We start from the raw sequence: 19,665 nt of genomic DNA on the forward strand, positions 1-19,665 counted from the left end.
TCAATCCAGACGCCCAGATATTTATATGCAGTGACAGTCTCCAGTGGTTTCCCTTCTATAAACCATATGATCTTTTTTGTATTCGCGGGTGAAATTGCCATCGCTTTGGTTTTACCAACGTTTATCTCTAACATATTGTTGTTACAATACTGGGCGAGGGAATTGAACAATTTTTGGAGGCCCACCTGGGTTTGATCTAGAAGAATGGTATTGTCTGCATATTGTAGAAGATTTCATCTTTCCCATGGAGAACGTCTCCAACCATGATACAGAAACACTCCTTGATCAAATGGCCAGCACAGGACTAACCCAAATAGTAAAGGGCCCAACACATATCGCAGTGCACTATCTGGACGGGATCTTTTTGGATAATCTCAATCCAGAATGCACCAGATCTCTTCCCCTAATATGATCTGGCCACAATGCAATTCTGTTTGAAACCTCTTTAACACAAAAGCTGCCTGTTAAACACCCAGAGAAGTCAATCACCAGTCGCCCAATGAATAAGATAGAGGCCAAACAACTAAAAACCCTACTCACTCAATCCTTTCTGGAGACACCCCCTGATCTAGACCTAGCAGCAGTGAACTACCATTGAGATGGTCCCTACTGGGTATCTCCAAGGTGAAACCAGGCATCCCCAGCGTATGTGGGGGGCCGTTGTGGAGATGAGGCAAGCTAATGCTCAGAGTTGCCGAGTGTGATCCCTGGTTAGAGTAGGCACCGAGGCGAGAATTATCAAGTCTGCTGACCCTAGTCCACGACCCTGCCGCGTCGGGAATTGAACCCTGGTCCCGGGCCGTCCTCTGCTTCTGGGTCTGCCGCCTCTAACCAGTGAGCCACACCACACCACCATTGCAACTAGCTCCTACTATCAGTCGTCGGCAACCCAGGCTCTCAACTTCAGAACCCTGGTTTAACAACACACTTAAAGCTCAGAAACAAGTATGCCAAAGATTAGAAAGAAAATGGAGACTAGATGATAATATACGTACGAAATCAGAATACAAGCTGTCCATCCTAGTTTATAAGAACCTTATCCTGAAGAAAGAGGCTTCCAACTATACAGAAAAAATCGAAACGGTTAATGGCTGTTCATCAGTATTATTTGCTACGGTCAATAGTCTTACTAAACTTCCATAACCACAAGACATTAGAACTAGATAGGAATTCTGTAACTCATTAGTTGTATCATTTCAGCATGAGGTGAAATCTGTCTATGACAGCTTCAGGACAAACGATTGGCCTAGACTCTGATCCAACTGAATAAATTACTTCTTTCATTGCCTTCTCACTCTGGCCCAGCAATGCAGATGCTCATGTCATTGACCGCCCTCAACGTAGAACTGTCACTAAAAATTATTTTCTTAATCAAATCAAGATCTCCCTCTGACCCATGTCCACCGAGAATTATACATCTGTCCCCAGAGATCATAGCCACTTCCCTAATGCCTATATTCAACCAAATACTCACGTCAGGGTGCTTTCCTACTGATTGGAAAAAGATATAGAAAAAGTCACATATGGACGCTAATGACGCCCTTAACTATAGGACAATGTTGAGGCTTCCTTTCCCATCAAAGGTAATAGAGAAAGTGATCAATACAGAACTATCCATCTTTATTATCAATAATGCTATTCTTGATTCTTCTCAATATGGATTTCGCGCCCATCATAGCACAGATCTAGCACCTGAAGAGCTAAGACAAACCTTGGATGGTGGGTGGAGCGCTGCCCTGATCCATTTAGACCTATCAGCGGCTTTTGATACGGTCAACCATGAGCTTCTGATTGACCGTCTAGCCTCACTTTGGATCAGGTATAGAGCACTCTCCCTGCTGGACTACTTTCTTTCAGAACGCTCCCAAGCGGTGGCATTTGGAGGCTATAAATCTTTGTAAATCTGTGAATGCGTCAGAATCCATGGGTGTTGCATGAAAAACCACAGCAACATCCATTGAAAGGGCCTTTCACGCAGAGTAATGGTAAAATGGAAATGGAGCCATATTTACACGGTCATGAAAAGGCATGCTTTGCGTTGCCTTGTAAATATGGTGTAGCATTGTGTGCCACCTGAGGGTAAAAAAAAGTGATGCTGCAGCAGTGGTAGGGGTTTCTAAATGAGCCCACTAGTCTTTAAAGTGACCCTTACTCCTATACCTACTATCAATCCTGCTTCCTCCCATATTCCTAAACACTCTCCTGCACCTAAATCTACCCTTCAATCAATCAAACATTTATAGAGCGCGCTACTCACCCTTGAGGGTCTCAAGGAACTGAAGGGGGGGTGCTGCTACTGCTCGAAAAGCCAGGTTTTGAGGTGTTTCCTGAAGGTGAGATGGTCCTGGGTCATTCGTAGGTGTGCGGGGAGGGAGTTCCATGTTTTGGCTGCCAGGTAGGAGAACGATCTTCCTCCGGCGGTGGTTCTGCAAATTCGTGGGATGGTGGCAAGGCGGGTGGGAGTGTAGAATGAGAGGCGGTTGTTGAGGTATTTGGGGCCCATGTCGTGGAGCGCTTTGTGTGCGTAGGTGAGGAGCCTGAATGTGATCCTCTTGTTGACGGGGAGCCAGTGCAGGATTCTCAGGTGGGCGGATATGTGGCTGTGGCGAGGGATGTCGAGGATTAGTCGTGCAGAGGCGTTTTGTATGCCTTGTAGTCATTTCTGAAGTTTGGCAGTGGTCCCTGCGTATAGGGTGCTTCCGTAGTCCAGTCAGTTTCGGTGGGGATTAACCTGAAGATCTTTCGGAGCATGCGCAGGGTGTTGAAACATGATGATGAGACGGTGTTGACTTGTTTGGTCATCATGAGGGAGGAGTCCAGGATGAATCCCAGGTTGGGTGTGTGGTCCGATGGTGTCGGCGCGGAGCCCAGTGCTGAGGGCCACCAGGAGTCGTCCCGGGCGGATGAAGATTGTCTTTGGATGAGGACCTCCATCTTCTCTGAGTTCAGCTTCAGGTGGCTGAGCTTCATCCATTCTGCTACCTCTTTCATTCCTTCCTGTAGGTTGGTTTTGGCGGTGGCTGAGTCTTTGGTGAGGCCGAGTATCAATTGGGTGTCGTCGGCGTAGGATATGATGTTGATGTTGTGTTTGCATGCGATGGTGGCAAGGGGGCTCATGTAGATATTGAAAAGGGTAGGGCTGAGCGAGGAGCCCTGTGGTACGCCGCAGATGATCTTGATGGCTGCTGAGCGAGAGGGAGGGAGACTGACTCTCTGGGATCTGTCGGAGAGGAACGAGGTGATCCAGTCCAGGGCCTTTCCTTGGATCCCCGTGTTGAAGAGGCGGGTTATTAGGGTGCGATGGCATACAGTATCGAAGGCTGCTGAGAGGTCCAGGAGGATGAGGGCGGTTGTTTCTCCGTTGTCCATCAGGGTCGTGATGTCGTCGGTGGCCGCGATGAGGGCAGTCTCGGTGCTGTGGTTGGCTCGAAATCCGGACTGGGATGGGTCCAGCGAGTTGTCTGTCTCGAGGAAAGCAGTCAGCTGTTTATTGATGGTATTCTCAATTACTTTGGCCGGGAAGGGGAGAAGAGAGATGGCGCGGAAGTTCTTGAGGTCTTTGGTGTCCGCTGTGGGTTTTTTCAGCTCTCGGGAAGGCGGCTGACGCGAACGAGCTGTTCATGACGTTCCGGAGATGGGGTGCGATGATGGTGTCGGCTTTGTTGAAGATATGATGGGGGCAGGGGTCCGGGGGGGTGCTGGAGTGGATGGAGTTAATGACGTTGGTGGTGTCTTCAGTGCTGATGGGGGTCCAGGCGCTGAGGGTGGTGGTGGGGGTAGCTGGTTCGGTGACTGGAGGCGGAGTCTGGGGTCCGAGGCTGTCGTGTATATTTGCCATCTTTCGGTGGAAGAACGTGGCGAGGGAGTTGCAGAGTTCTTGTGATGGTGTGATGTCGTTGTTGCTGGCGCTGGGGTTGGAGAGCTCTTTGACGATGTTGAAGAGTTCCTTGCTGTTGTGGGTGTTGTTATCAAGTCGCTCTTTGAATGATGTACTTTTGGTGGTGCGGATCAGCTGGTGGTGTTCGCGGGTGGCTATCTTGAGGGCTGTCATGTTTTCTGTTGTTCTGTGGCTCCACCCATGTAATGCACTACCCTTAGCTCTAAATCCACCCCACCACACCTGCAACAGATACATTCAAATTCTCTAAGAAGCAGACATCACACATACAGCCAAAAGCACTGAAACATACACCCAAACACGCATCCAAAATACCTACAACCAATACCAAAAAGTAATACATACTCAAAACAAACACACAACAAACAACTCAGTATTGAGCCCAACTCTATTTAACATCTTCATGACCCCTCTGGCGGCTCTGGCGGAGTCTTTCGGGGCTCAGATCGTCTCTTACGCCGATGACACCCAGCTCCTCTTCACCTGCGAGAGGGGTGCGGATTTCGATGGAGGTAGGATCCAGGGTTGCCTTGAGGCTGTATTTCAGTGGTTCCAACATCACAGCCTCAAGTGCAACTCGGATAAATCCGAGGTCCTCTTTTTCGGGTGCAGTTCGGATCCAGACTGGAAAGTGTGGTGGCCTGAGAACATGTTTCCACCAGCAAGTTTGTCCCAGGTGGCGAAAAACCTTGGGATTAAGATTGACAACGGCCTCACACTGCGCTCACAGATAATTGGCCTCACGGGCACCTGTTTTGGCTTGCTCCGGATGTTGCGTAAGTTTCTCCCTTTGTTATCGGAGGAACACAGGAAGATCACAGTGCAGGCGATAATTGGCTCGAGAATTGACTATGCTAACGCTCTCTATCTCGGCCTGCCAGAATATCTGCTTCAACGGTTACAGGTGGTCCAGAATTCAGCAGCTCGGGCCATCTTTGGACTATCTCGCCGTGCTAGAGCCTCGGGTCTCCTGGAGGCACTGCACTGGCTTCCTGTCCGGAAGCGGATAACTTTTAAGATCCTGACTCTGGCGCACAAAGCCCTGCACGCCTTCGGTGCGAAATACCTCCAAAAAAGACTGACCTTCTACCACCCAGCCAGGTCGCTGAGGTCAGAATCCTTGTTTCTTGCTGCAGTGCCTCGTGTGAAGAGGGCACGCATTGGAGGCCGCTCTTTCAGACTACTGGCGCCCCAGTTGTGGAATAAGCTGCCAGTGGCCCTGCGCAGCATTTCAAACTTGTTGGCCTTTAGGAAAGGGCTCAAAACCTGGCTTTTTACTTCTTAGTTTTTTCTGGGCTCCGTTGGTTTTCTTTCTGCTTTTTATCTGTTTTCCTCTTGTTATGTTGTGAGATCGGTGTGCAAAACAAAGCGCCGGGACACTCTATGAGTAGCCGTGCGCTATATAAAACACCAGTATAGCATAACATATACATTCAGAAACACAACCACAAACATATACAGAAACTCACATAGTACTTACACATACAGCCCATATATTTGAAACCACACACAACCACACACAAACAACACACACATCATAACCTTAACACACTCTCACTACATATACCTTCCCACTTCAAACACCCACCCAACAATCCTCACCCTTCATTTCTAACCACACCCAAGATAAGGTTTCTCTTACCTCCCATAAACAAATTATGTGCCTACCTTAAACCTCAATAAACAAGGTGCCTGGGTAACATCATCTCTAGAGAGAAGGCTATGGCAGGAAGAGGCAATCAAAAAGGCTATTGATCTTCATAGTCAGGAGAAAATAACATTTTGTATATACCAAGGGGCAGATTCATCTTACTTTCACACAGTGCAGCAAGACAACTTGCTATGCTGTGCTGCATGAAAGGGAGAGAGCAGGAATGTGCCATATTTACCAGTATATAGTGCATTCGCTGCTGTGTGCCAACCTATGTTTTAGGCAGAATTGTTTTTGTGGAGGAACAGGCACCTTAATGTACAAAAACAATCCTTAGAGGCATGTTCCTCCTTCTAGGTCTGTTGCAGAATGCAGCACACTAAGAAATAGGAAACAATGATGAGACATAAAGATATTTTTCTTCAATGGGGTTGCCTACAATTCTGATATATTCCCAGGTGTACTAGTGTTAGTAAATCTTGGAAAGCATCAAAATGCATGGGTTTATACATGGGAGCACCCAGGACCCACCCACGTAATGCCCTACCATTCAGTGTAACACATGGCATTGACTTGCACTGCTTTGTGTTGCTCCAGATTTCCCAAGCTACTAAGAGCCATCCACGGTGGCCTTGCATGGCTTGGTAAATCTAAATCTAAGTTTGAATCACCTTGTGTCACCTTGTGTGGTACAAGACTGATGCAAAACTAAGATAAATATGGTCCCTTATTTATTGATACACAGTGCTGAAAGGTTTCCGGATGCAATATTTAAATTGTAACATTTATTTAATAATTATTGAATTTGGAATAAATAAGTAATTCTCTTGAAAGAAATGTGGCTTTTTCTTTAACATTCTTTTAAAAAAATTAACCATTTCAGCTTGATTGTGATATTCATATGTAAAGTACATATACTGCACGTACTGAGGTAACACTAATCGTACATGTTAAGCAAGCAGTCTTTGAAAGCATGAAGAAAACTAGGCACAATATATAATGGCTTTAATTTAAAAAGGTACACTTGCAAAAGTGACTCTATTAGAACATTGTCACACCCTTATGGCCAATAAGATCTATATTCCATTAAGATCTACAAAAACAGAATATCGTTTGTGAAGCAGACACAGTGGCTCGCACCCTCCTGGGTCACTGTCATGGGTTCAGGATAGGCCTGGTAAGCAAATCTGTCATTTTCATACTCATGTTTCTTAAAGTTGCCTTCTCTTTTACACAAAATGACATACATGTGCATGCATGACAATGCAGGATTCATTCTCTGAATTGTATACATTTCTACTTTGTGGGTATATTATCATAACACTTTGCATATTCAGTCCAAGAGATAAAGTTCACTGCGTAGAATGTCATCATTGTAATTGTCCTTAAGGCGATGATGCTATCCAACTATACTAAACAATTGCAGCTTGACAGGGGTTGTGACATGGTCACATGGGTGCGGTTATTATATCTACAGAACAACTTCCTTGTTGGGGGAGAGGCCCACTCAGCTGACACTGGAAGGTCACTGCACGCTGGAATTCCATCTTAGCTGATTCCCATTTACAGATACAACGGATGCCCAGCTCTACACAAAGATAGACAGGCTGATAGACAGGCTGATAACACGTACCCACAGGAAATGGGGAGTTAGTCCACACTGGCAGGGATTGTGCAGATTAACCACCCTAGGCAGAACTTGGTTAGTGAGCGCTAGGCTGGAGTACACTATACACAGTACTTATATGCCTGCATATATTCACTATCTTAGCACAGTGGTGGACATGTTCACCTTTTTCACTGTTCATGTGAAGCTAATTACACTAATCTATTTCATTCTATTGTTTATCGAAGCACATGTAATTTATACAAGAATCACAATGATTCAATAAATATTGAAAACCCTTGCTGAGTATTTATTGTGTACTTCTTTGGGTACACTTGAGAGTCCAAACGAAAAGGTTCTAGATCTGTAACCACAATTTCCTTGGGGGATCGGGGTTGCCATATTTTAAGGTTGAACATACTTTTGTTACCCTGTAAGGTCATGGGTGTTAATGGTGCACTGTGGGCTAGCAGGGACATAGGACAACATATCCTGAGGGTGTGCACGGGATCAGTCAGGCACAATCCTGACGTTTACTTTGTCCAATTAATGAACTGTTTCACCAAAGGAGGTACAAGCCGTGCAACACCACTCCACTGTGTTTGACATGGTCTCCCACCCCATCATAACCCAATACCTGCATGACATTGGGATCGATGGACACACACTCCAACTGATGTGCTGCCTCCTGACTGGCACCACACACCTTGGATGCATGTCTTCTGTAGAGATCCACAAGGGTCCTCCCTGAGCCCAACCTTCCACAATGCTTACATGGTCCCACTAGTCACCATTATCCGTTCTCAGAACATAAATATTCTCTCCTATGCTGACAGCCTGCCATTCATTTTCTTACTCATGGGCAAGATACCCATTACCCAGATCAAATGTCTGAAGCTTAACACTTAAGAAGCTAAAATTGTCGTCTTCAAGAGCAACAGTTCACTATGGGACTGTACCTGGTGGCTAACAAAAGCTACAATTGGCAACGCCTAGAAATTCAGTATCCTCCTTGACGGCAAACTTAACAGAAACACCCAGAGCATCACAGCAGCCACAATCATGTTCAACCTCTAACACTGCACTCAGATGCACACCTGAAGAAGCTCCTCTGGCACCCATTAACAAATTAGCACAAAAGAAACCCCCCACCCACAATTTCAACATACTACAGAACATTGGCCCAGCATACCTCAACAATCCCATCTGCTTTCACCAAACTCCTACATGCACACATACCACACATGCAGAAACCCAGATTTGGCAGTTGAGTGATCTCCTACCTCGTCCGAAAGTGTGGAACAACTGCCTGCTAAATATAGGAGCCCCCTCCTCACTTCTTGGATTGAGCAAGAAGCAGAAGTCTTGGGTTTTCAAGTAGACGCTAGGCCCTATGTGTGCCTAGACTCACACCTCCTCAGCCCCATAATACCCTCCCATATTGTGCTTTACAAATCTGAAAAACATAACATAGCATAACATAACGTAAAGTCACATAGCATAACATAAGATAACATAACATCTCCTTTTTTGAGAGGAAAATGTACATTCTTTTGTAAAGTAAATCTGTCATGATCACGTACAAGATAAATGTTTACCTGAAGGGTTGGTACAACAGTTGTCTTATTGGTGAGGAAGAATATATGTATTGGAAGATTGTACAACCTAAATTTTCATGCTTATATACATTGCTCAAGGTACATAAGAACTTGCCATTTCCACCAGGAAAACCAATTGTTTCTAGCATTGGAGGTCCGAATGAAAGATTATCTCGATATGTTGATTTATTTCTCCAACCTATAGTTTGAAACCTCCCCTCATACATCAAAGATACCAAACCTATTCTCAGTCCCCTAGCAGGTGTGATTTGAGAAGAGGGAATGATCCTAGCTACACTAGGGCCTAGATGTAGGTAATTTTATTTTACCACTTCTTAAATACCGAATTTTACCGATTCGGTATTTAAGAAGTGGTAAAATAGAGGGGGGGGATGTGGGCATTACAGATTCGGTAAATACCGAATCGTTAAGATTCGGTATTTACCGATTCTGTAAATACCGATTCGGTAATGCCCATTGATTCCTATGGGCATTGAAGCCCATAGGAATCAATGGGCATTACCAAATCGGTATTTACAGAATCGGTAAATACCGATTCCAGCAAGGGTGCAGGGGGTGTCACTTTGACACACTCTAGCACCCCAAATACAGGCATGTGTGCCATGGGGCACACAGACATGCCCTAAGGGCATGTCTTTCTGTCACATGGCATAGGTGTGCATGCACACATGTGCAAGAACACCAGGATTCGGTATTTTACCACCGAATTAGATTGGGTGGTAAAATACCGAATCTGAAAGGCCTTTTGGACTCAGAAGAGTCCCAACTACATCTAGAAGTTACCGAATCGGTAAAAATACCGATTCGGTATTTTACCGATTCGGTAAATTTACTGAATTGGTAAAATTGGCCCCCTACATCCCAAAACCCATTTACCGGTTGGTAACGGCCGAAATCGTCCGTTACCGGCCGGTAAATGGCCACCTACATCTGGCCCTAGATGTGGTATTGCTTAACATGAGCATCAGGTCCAATCTGGGATTACAAGCGATTAAACAATATTAAACACTGTGGGCCTGATTCACAGAACTAATTTAAGACATAATCCTAAACTTACTACTTTTGGTATTCACAGAAGTTAGGATTTTGTCCTAAGTTTGTCTTAAGACAATCTTAAGACAGACTTAAGACAGACTTAAGTTAGGATTTTGTCTTAAGTCTGTCTTAAGACAAACTTAAGACAAAATCCTAACTTCTGTGAATACCAAAAGTAGTAATTTTAGGATTTTGTCTTAAGTTAGTTCTGTGAATCAGGCCCTAGACCCGCCACCCAATAGCAACATATGGAGATGTTTATTACAATGCTTGATTTGATCTTAACAACAATATTTTCATTTTAGAGAAACAGTGGTACAGACAAGTACAGGGTGTGGCCATCGGCTCCAGATTTTCACAATCCTACGCCAACCTCTTCTGGGGTGGTTGGAGTATGAGTGGATCTGGTGACCGAAAGGAACTGAATGGTGCGACTCGATTATTTATTGGGGTAGTTTCATAGCTGATTGCATCATGATCTGGTCTGGACCTATGGATAGGCTTATACATTTCTGTGAATACCTTAAGTTAAGAAATTAAAGACAAAGAACAAGAACATTATTGTGCCTATATCACTTACATGAACACGTTGTGATTATTATGTGTACTTAGGATACCGTTTATATTGCGACTTTCCACACTGCCAGCTGTGTCATGGAGGTTCTATCTCTATGTGACTGTGCTGCCAGTGTGGAAAGAAAGAAGGCCCTAAAGGGCGACCTCTTGCCCCTGTGCATATAGGTGCCTGCAGGGGGCACATGGTATGCCACCCTGTTTGTATGTTAAGCTAGTTCCAGGACGGCATGGAGTTTACAGTCCATACCATACTGGAACGCAATGTGGCTGGTCCACAGCGCTACCTGTCTAAGGCTCACCTATGTGCCTTTGAAAGACATCACTGTGGACCAGCCACCACAGGCCCACCTGCCGGATTTGAACTTGTAATCCAATGGGCAGTGTGCGGGCGGCTTTGGCAGTGCTGGAGCCGGGCGAAATGCTCCACGACTGCCAAAGTGGTAATCAGGCCCTTAGAGCACATCATTTCCAATGTTATTTATGCTAGGTTACTAAAACCACATTTAAAATAACCTGTGAGTAATTGAAAGGGGAAACATGTGTATTTTGTATAGTGTTATGGTGCATGAGATGAAGAAGTATAAAGAAGTATGATAGAGTGCTCACTAGTATTGGCTGGACCACTAATATAATGCGGAAGTGTCTTTTTATTATCTTTCTTTCCCATTCTTTGCCTCATACACTCTCACAAACACACACACACACTTCTCACAGGTGCCAAAATCTGTCTGCAGTGAAAGCTGTCCAGCTGGATACAGGATTTCAGCTATAGCAGGACGTCCTATCTGCTGTTTTAACTGTGTACCTTGCCCTGAAGGAAGTATCACCAATGACTCAGGTGAATTCATACACAAACTCACAACAACACTTTAAGGTATTAATAAATAAGTTGGACTCACAACAACACTTTAAGGTATTAATAAATAAGTTGATGGACTGAAATAACACAATGCAAACAAAGTTAGAGGTCACAGCTGCTCATAATGCGTTGCTGACTGGCCTCTCACTCTCTGCTCTGAAATCCTAGAAAACAGGTGTGCAAGTGGGGCCTGTTGATTACCTGTAGGTTAAAATTCAATAACATGAGCCCCAACCAAAAATCGCTCAACTGGCTTCATTTTCAAGCATGTGTTTTCTCCAAATCATGCTGCATGAGCATTTGGAAACACTACTGAAAAACATATATTGTGATACAGAAATATTGTGGCAGGAATATTTTGATATAAAACATGTTGTGGACAGATATTTCAAAGGTAAGCGTATTGATTTTAGTGGGTTTTTAATATTGTTGTAAAATAGATTGTTTGCTAATCTATTATGGTATAAAATGTTATTTTTAGCAATATTTGTATTAAATAGTTGTGGTAGTTTTGATAATTATTACATGCATTTAATGTTAAAATAGTATGATGTTATGTATATTTATTTTACAATGGTAAGTTATTTGTTATTGTATTTAATTTTCAAAAGTATTTAACTGACAAATTGTTAAATAAAAATACATGCTTAATCATTTATTTAGGAGCATGATGTGGGGTTTATAATTTAGTTGACCAGGTTTTTATAACAGAGGCCTGGGCCAATGAAACCTCGGTTCCAGACATAGTTGATGCCATTCTGACAAATTACTTAATCCGAAGAGTGGACATGGTAATTAGGCCGGGAGAGGGATTGGCTATTGTGTTTAAAACTTAAATTAAATGTCTGATGGAATGTGGGTTTTATTTAAAGACTTATGAAGCCCTGCATTTTAGGCTTATTGTTGTGTTGTAGGTAAGGAGTTCCAGTAGACTTTGCTAGGTTACGGATGATACGTTTATTGATCTTACATTTTCAGATAGAATTTCCAGTAAAGAGGTAATCAACCCCACCAGGAACAGCCTCTCTGCTGCTCAGCCCAGGATCTAACTGACAGTCCCACTCACAGCAATCCACACACTCCAATGACATCACCATCCACACTAACATTCTACTCTCACTGGCTGAACAGTAGAGGCAGAGAAACAAGGAAGATGGAAGTTAAAAACCTTAGATATAACACTTAAAATTATCAGCTACCTGTTCCTTTGGAGGTTCGCTAGTATATAGACCTTCAGGACACAGACTCCCTTTGTTAAATGAGCTAAGATACCTCATTGAACGTTTTATGACTAATAGGTGCTTGGCCATCCTGGGCAATTTTAATTTTCATCTTGAAGAGAACAATAAGCAAGACTCTCCAGCACTTATCGAAACTTTGTCCAGTGTGGGAACGACTCAACTGGTGTTAGCCCCCACACATGAGGCTGTTCACATCCTAGATGGTATATTTTCTAGAGTGCCCTATCAATCAGTCACTCCCCTCAGCTGGCCTGACCATGGCGCAGCCGCTTTTTCTTTTACATCCTCCACCACAGATAGAAGTTTCCAGTCCCCTAAGAGTTAGTCTTGGGTAAGAAATTAGAAAGGGGTTTTGGTTGAACCCTTGTCCAGCACTTAGGATGTCATACCCATTGAGATTTTGGAGGATGTAGACAAGGGTGCTGATGCTTTTGCTGAGTGACTGGAGATGGGGGCCTACAGGCTAGCACCCCACCCCAAGTCAAGCAAGCGAGGATTTCTCAATCAGCCACTTCGTATAGACTCAGAATGCTCAAGCAGGTGTGTCTCTGACAAGGGCAAATCTGGAGGAGACATCAGGAAGAGGAAGACAAAGTCATCTATAGGAATCGATTTAGGGAATAAACACATTTCAAGTTAGTAAGTGAATGCACATTTGCTGATAAATCTACATGGCCTGACCAACATAATACTTAAACAAAATACATGTATATGAAAATTATTTCCAAATCGGAATTTAAACAATATACACAACTATTCCGAACCTACCCTTGATCACATTTACCCACTACCACACACTTTACAATCATGCAATGCAAACATGTATGCCAAGTAGATATCTCCTCAACCCAATAATGAATATTTTAAGTCTTCAAAGTGGCAAATAATACCAAGAGTAGGGCACACACTCATATGCCTATTAGCATACTCATAAGCATTACAGACTGTGCCAGCTGTGCAATGTAGGTGGCCCAGACTGGTACACCTGGCATCTCTACAAACGGCTTGATTATTGCATTCATGTCAGCTAATTCTGTCTCAGCCCACTTTTTCAGATACTGAATACAAGTACCCACCAGAGTGGCCATCTGTGGTTTCCAAGCCCTCGCTCTATACCATTGTTACATTTATAGAGGTTGATCCATAAATCTGCACTCAAGGTTTGCTGATTTTCTACCAACAGACATAGTGGGGGTGCATTAATAAACCAGCCTCAATTAATTTGGCTACCCCAATCAAGACCTCTCCCCATGCCTACACAATCTTAGAGACCCCACATCATGTGTTAATAATGCCCTCCTGTGTATTGCACCTGGGGCACTGGGAAGAGGCAGCCACAAACATATGCCCAATACGCTTTGGAGTAAGGTATGCCTGATGAAAGTCATTAATCTATCTAGAGACACCCTGCTTATATAATTCCTTGAATGCTAGCCATTGGTTTTCAGCCAAATCTAGGTGTATGCAATTAGTCCAATTAACCTGCTCAGAGACGCTGTTATATACCCACTGTGAATACACTCCAAGAATTGCCTTTGTCTATCCTGTATTTCTGTTCCATTCCTTGAAAGGTATTAGGTTTACCCTGTTCATACAGATGTCTCAGGCTGAGCAATCCCACCTCAGCCCATGGTCTCCTTCCAGACGTGGTGGCCGCTTTCTTGAATTCCAGCAACATCCAAAGAAATAGTTCCGAGGTATATGAATGTGGCCTACCCTTTGGTTGTACATACTTGCAACATCTTAGCAACCTTAAACAGTCTGTCGAGTCAAGATAATCACCAGGTCAGCATACAGACATTCTAATGTTGGCTCTTGACCCAGAGCACTTGTAAATTCCACCTTTTCTGGACCATTCCCGTACCCTTTTCAGGTCTCACGCCTGCGATTGCAGGGCGAAGCCCTGCTGTCGCACAGCGAGTCTATAATGATTGTTTCAGTCGTTTCAGCTTTCAAGGACTACCAAGAGGAGACAAGAGACTGGCACGCGCACGCAGCCTGCCGGAATCGGATCAGGTCGCGTGCGTGAACACGCGCTCCGATTCCGGCAGGCTGTTCACAACACATGCACACGCAGGCAGGCACACACAACACACACACAGACAGACGCACGCACACACACAACACACACACAGACAGACAGACCCACGCACACATACACACACACAGACGCACACACGCACACACATCCCCCCCCCACTCACCGGGCTCTTTCAGCGTGTTCCGTGTCCCTGTCTCTCTCGTCAGTCAGTGGGTCAGTCTCGAGCTCCTTCCGCAGCGCTGGTCTTCACCCGGGCCCAACACTTCTCCCCACCCCCGGAGAAAAAAATTACACACCCACACCGCGTTTTTTTATGTTTAGGCGCGGAATAATGGGGGAGGGGGGGGCATTTCACCTCCAAATGAGGAGAAAATGACACTAATGAGGAAGCGATTCCTTTTAAAGCAAACTTCTATTGAGTCATGTAACGATAACGGATCCTGCATGTTCACTTAATTACGACGCAGCGGCGCAGCGTCTTGGGGTGACGCTACTTGTTAAAGGCAGACGAAAGAGAAGCAAAGGTTAGCTGCCTTTTCGTGCATTTTTCATACAATTATTCCCAAAAATGCTTGTAACTCACCGGATGCAGGAGTGAGTCTCTTGCGCTATGCCAAATACTTTTAACATAGCATAACAAGAACAGGGTGCATGTGGTGGCTGCTTGAAAGGAATTGCACAAGAGGCCTTATAATAATATTAAAAACATCATTTTAAAACAAAAAACACTGATAGTTTACTTGAGCTAACTAGAACTTGCACACCAGCCATGCACAGCTTATGACCTCACATATTACCTCACTCAGCAGGGAATTATATGAGGGGCAACAGAGGGACTGTCATGTACAAGTTCTCAATTCTTTTGGTATATACACATGTGTTATCAATCTCTTTTGCACAGATTTACACAGAATATTTAAGCTCATTCGGTTTTACAACTGATTCCCACCCAGAAACTCCATGGTGCTGTGCAGAAAAAAACAGAAAGGCATTTCTGTTTTTATGTTTCATCTGATTCCCTACTACATTTCCCTCTTTTATCACCTGGCTATCCTGAACGTAAAACTTGACCACTGAGACTTAGAAGTTGCGCTGGAAATGCGCCCTTCCAAATCATAATGGAGTTATCACAACTAACACAGTGGCCTGAACTCTGTTGTAAACAGAAGAAAACATTAAGAAATAATGTCACAAGGCTTTATTTAAGGTACCTAGTTGTAGGTTTGAAGGCTTACCCTCCTACTTATTTTGTGATTGGGTCAAAAAGGCATGACCTGTACTTTTGACTTAAAATGGAGAGGTGCTTCTGCCTGGAGGTTCTGCTGCACTTCCTGGTAGGTAAACAAAACATTGCACAATTTGTGCTGGTGGTTGCAGGTGGTGGGCACTGGTTCTCATTTTATGAGACTGGAACTTATTTTTTTATCATCAGTCTTTGACCTGGAACAAGAAAGGGAAAGGCAGAAAAAGGACAAAGAAGTTTTAAGATTAAAATAGGCAAGATTGTGGGAAAGGGAGAAGCCTGAGGTGCATCATCAGAGCTGTGTGAATAATAACTGCCTCAGCCCCGTGCGTGAGGTGCATCATCAAAGCTGTGTGAATAATAACAGCTGTGAGCAACAGCATACTCTTGCACACACCCTCACTGCTCACCAATTCAAAGTTTGCTAAAAATGTTATGCAACGCATTGTCATATACAATGCCAATAACTCAAACTTTAATGCTGCGAGACCTATTGCATTGTAAATGCTTGTTATATTTTGTGATATTCTTCCTAATGAAAAGTGGTTCTTTGACATTTATTGACTTGTAGGTTATATTCCTGATACTACTGCACTACACCACTTCACAAAATTATGCACTATTCACAGTAAAAATGTGCAGTGCACAGGAACAACGGATTGCAAGCAGCTGTTATTCACAGTGCTCATTTTTAAAAGGAATCCTTGCCCCAAAAATTGATGCAAGGATACATTTCTCTTTAAAATACAGTGCACAATGATGTATTTGCATTCCACATAATTCTGCAAAATGTTGCATATTTTTGTGTAATTTCACATTATTATGCAAAATAAAATTACTCCTATTTCACACACCCCTGTATTTTTCCCTTTATGCTTGGATTTTAGTCTTGTAATCATTGAGGAATGAATCACTTCTATCAACAATCCAGATTCCCAAGGATATTGCATTGGGGACTCTCAACCACACAAGTGTGTGGTGTATGTTTTTTTTCTGGCTCATTTGGTAATGTGGATAGTGTCATCATCGGGTTGTAAGCACTTGAGGGTTTGGTTCACCAAGTGATTAACCAACCTCCAACAGGATGGAGACGTTCTGGGTGGTCGCAGTCGTGAAAGCGACTAGTGAATTGCTCACAGGAGTCAGGTGGCCTTAATCAGGACTGTGTGTGAGTGGGTGGTCTTTATTTTGCACACCCATGCAGTGGTTATGGTGAGTAGATTCATTTACCCTTCTTTGTCAGTGAGCATGCTGGCTCGTGGCTGACGTGGTCATATGTGCAGCCTTTGTCCATGACTTTAGTTGGAGGCTTAAATCCTCCTTGGGATGCGGGAGAAGTTGATGGCTCTCAATTGTAGGCCGTCTCAGCAGACACTGCTGCAGTTCTCCTGATCCTGAATGTCAAAAAGGTGCTGTGGACCAGTAAGTAGTGAGTGACTGTACCCACCTGCAGGGGGATGAATGTGGGGTCCATGTAACTCCCTTCCTCCCCGTGGGCTGCCTTCAGGACTTAAAGTACACCACCTCTTTGTGGTGTACCTTGAGTATGCCTCTTAAAGGCATGTTTGCCCCTGCATCCACATTGGTAAATTTAGCGTGGTCACAGAGATAAAGTGGTTCCCTCATTTGCATGATGTCATGCCCCAATGCAAATGTGGTAAGGCCGCCTCATGATAGCATTGGTGCAACATGTGCACCAGCGCTATCTTTATTACAGAAGGGGACGATCAGTACCATTGTGCCCTGGGAGCACTCAAAGTGGGCCCACATGCCATTTGCTCCCTCTGGGCTCAACGTATAATAGGGACCCAGGTGGAGAGACTTCCTTCCCTAATCCTCATTGTTTTTTGGCTTAGAACACATTTACTCAACACTTTTAAGAGCACATTTATCAATGTCCCAGAGAGTAAATGGACCATGCAAGTGTTTGGGAATACCCACAAATTTCCCATCTCTCTCATATTAGAAAGGCAATTGAGTGGCCAGGCTGTAAACCACTCCAGAAATGTTATGGCACAGGCTTATATACAGACACAATTCCAGGGACAAATTTTATATAATGTCATCAAAACTGAAAATGTATTTTATTGCAGGTAAAATGTACATTCCTTGATTTAGATTTTGTTTTCAAAATTGCCATCACTCTCGCAAAAACACTCAACATATCATTTATCTACCTTTAGATTTGCTTGACTGCATGAAGTGCCCAGCTGACCACTGGTCAAGCAGCAAAAGAGATCACTGCATCCCAAGGTTAATGGAGTTCCTTTCCTTCACTGAACCACTTGGACTCACCTTGGTTTCAATCTCTGTGTTCTTCTTCCTCAAAAATGCCTCGTTCCTTTGGATTTTTATACGGTATCGGCACACCCCTGTGGTGAGAGCCAACAACCTCCAGCTTAGCTACATTCTTCTTGTTGCTCTAATGCTGTGCTTCCTCTGTGCCTTGGTTTTCATGGGACAGCCTGGGAAGGCGACATGCATGTTCCGACAGATTATTTTTGCCATTTTGTTCTCTCTCTCTGTTTCCTGTGTATTGGCTAAAACAGCCACTTTGATCATTGCTTTCAGAGCCACAAAACCCAATAGCAACTTAAGGAGGTGGATTGGCTCCAGGACTTCCAACTCCATTGTCTTGGTCCCTTCCTTTGTGCAGTTTGTCATTGGAGCCATCTGGCTTTGCACAGCACCCTCTTATCCTGACCTTAACACCACCACAATGAATGGAAAGATGATAGCAGAATGCAAAGAAGGGTCCATTCTGATGTTCTACTCTATGTTGGCTTTCTTAGGTCTATTGGCGTGTGTGAGTTTTGCAGTTGCATTTTTATCCCGGAATTTGCCTGACAGCTTCAATGAGGCTAAGTTCATCACCTTCAGCATGCTGGTGTTTCTTAGTGTCTGGCTCTCCTTTATCCCAGCCTATCTCAGCACAAATGGAAAATATCTGGTAGCTGTTGAAATCTTTGCAATTTTATCCTCTGCTGCTGGCCTTCTCTATTGCATCTTTGTCCCTAAAATGTACATCATCTTCCTGAGACCAGAGATGAACACAAGAGAATACTTAATGAACAAATCAGCAATTTCCAGTAAAACAAAAATAGGCAGCAATGTGGAAGTTGTGTAACCTTGTCTTCTTGCCCTATTACAAGTTAAGTTGCCTTGTGGAAATCTAGAGTGAGATTTTCTTTCATAGACTTCATTTTATAAAGAAAATATATGGACTAATAATTATGTTGATACATTATATAACTGCTGCGTTAGACAGATTAATTACAAATAAAGATGTAAGAAAACATACTGATGAAAATTCAAAAGAAATCATGGTAACGCTTATTTACCTTTTTCAGAAAACCTATTACTTGAACAAAGAACACACTCTTGGGTCAGCATCTGTACTACATTTTTTCTTATTTCTGAAATATTATGGGGCATATTTACAAGCCCCTTGCGCCACTTTTGCCTCATTTTTAACATGGGAAAAATGACACAAAAGTGGCGCAAGAGGCATGTAAATAAGCCCCTATGTATTTCCTTCCATTAGTGCTACCGACTCAGACAAAAAAGAGAACACTTTACCAATGAAAAGACCAACCAGATGAGGTCTGAGGGATATTTTGTTCAAATAAGACAGAAGGACTGAGCTGGAAGTGGGACTATAGGGGAAAAGGAAGTGGGAAACATTATAACGTGGGTTCTTTGTACTTTATTTCCAGTAAATGGAATGATGCAGATGTATTACTTGTCAAGGACTCCCACCCTTCACAACTAAGAGCGCAATTCTGTACACAAATGATGTTCAAAATGAGGCAAAGAGAGGAGGCTTGTTTTACTTCAAACCGGTGGCAATTAAAGGGGCAAGTTCGTCCTGGTGTTCAACATAGTTGACAATAGTA

The 19,665-nt window shown here is 43.6% G+C and overlaps 1 protein-coding gene across 1 annotated transcript in view; it reads left to right on the forward strand.

Annotated features, from left to right (window-relative positions):
• The window catches only part of LOC144783927 (vomeronasal type-2 receptor 26-like), a 56,510-nt gene extending 37,614 nt beyond the window's left edge, over window positions 1-18,896 (forward strand). The window contains exons 3-4 of the mRNA XM_078662661.1: window positions 11,100-11,223; window positions 17,953-18,896. Of these exons, the coding sequence (XP_078518787.1) occupies window positions 11,100-11,223; window positions 17,953-18,896 (1,068 nt within the window). The remainder of the gene's footprint in view (window positions 1-11,099; window positions 11,224-17,952) is intronic.
• Window positions 18,897-19,665: the final 769 nt, after the last annotated feature.

The sequence above is a fragment of the Lissotriton helveticus genome, chromosome 10 (assembly GCF_964261635.1).
Source record: "Lissotriton helveticus chromosome 10, aLisHel1.1, whole genome shotgun sequence".
Taxonomy (NCBI): Eukaryota; Metazoa; Chordata; class Amphibia; order Caudata; family Salamandridae; genus Lissotriton; species Lissotriton helveticus.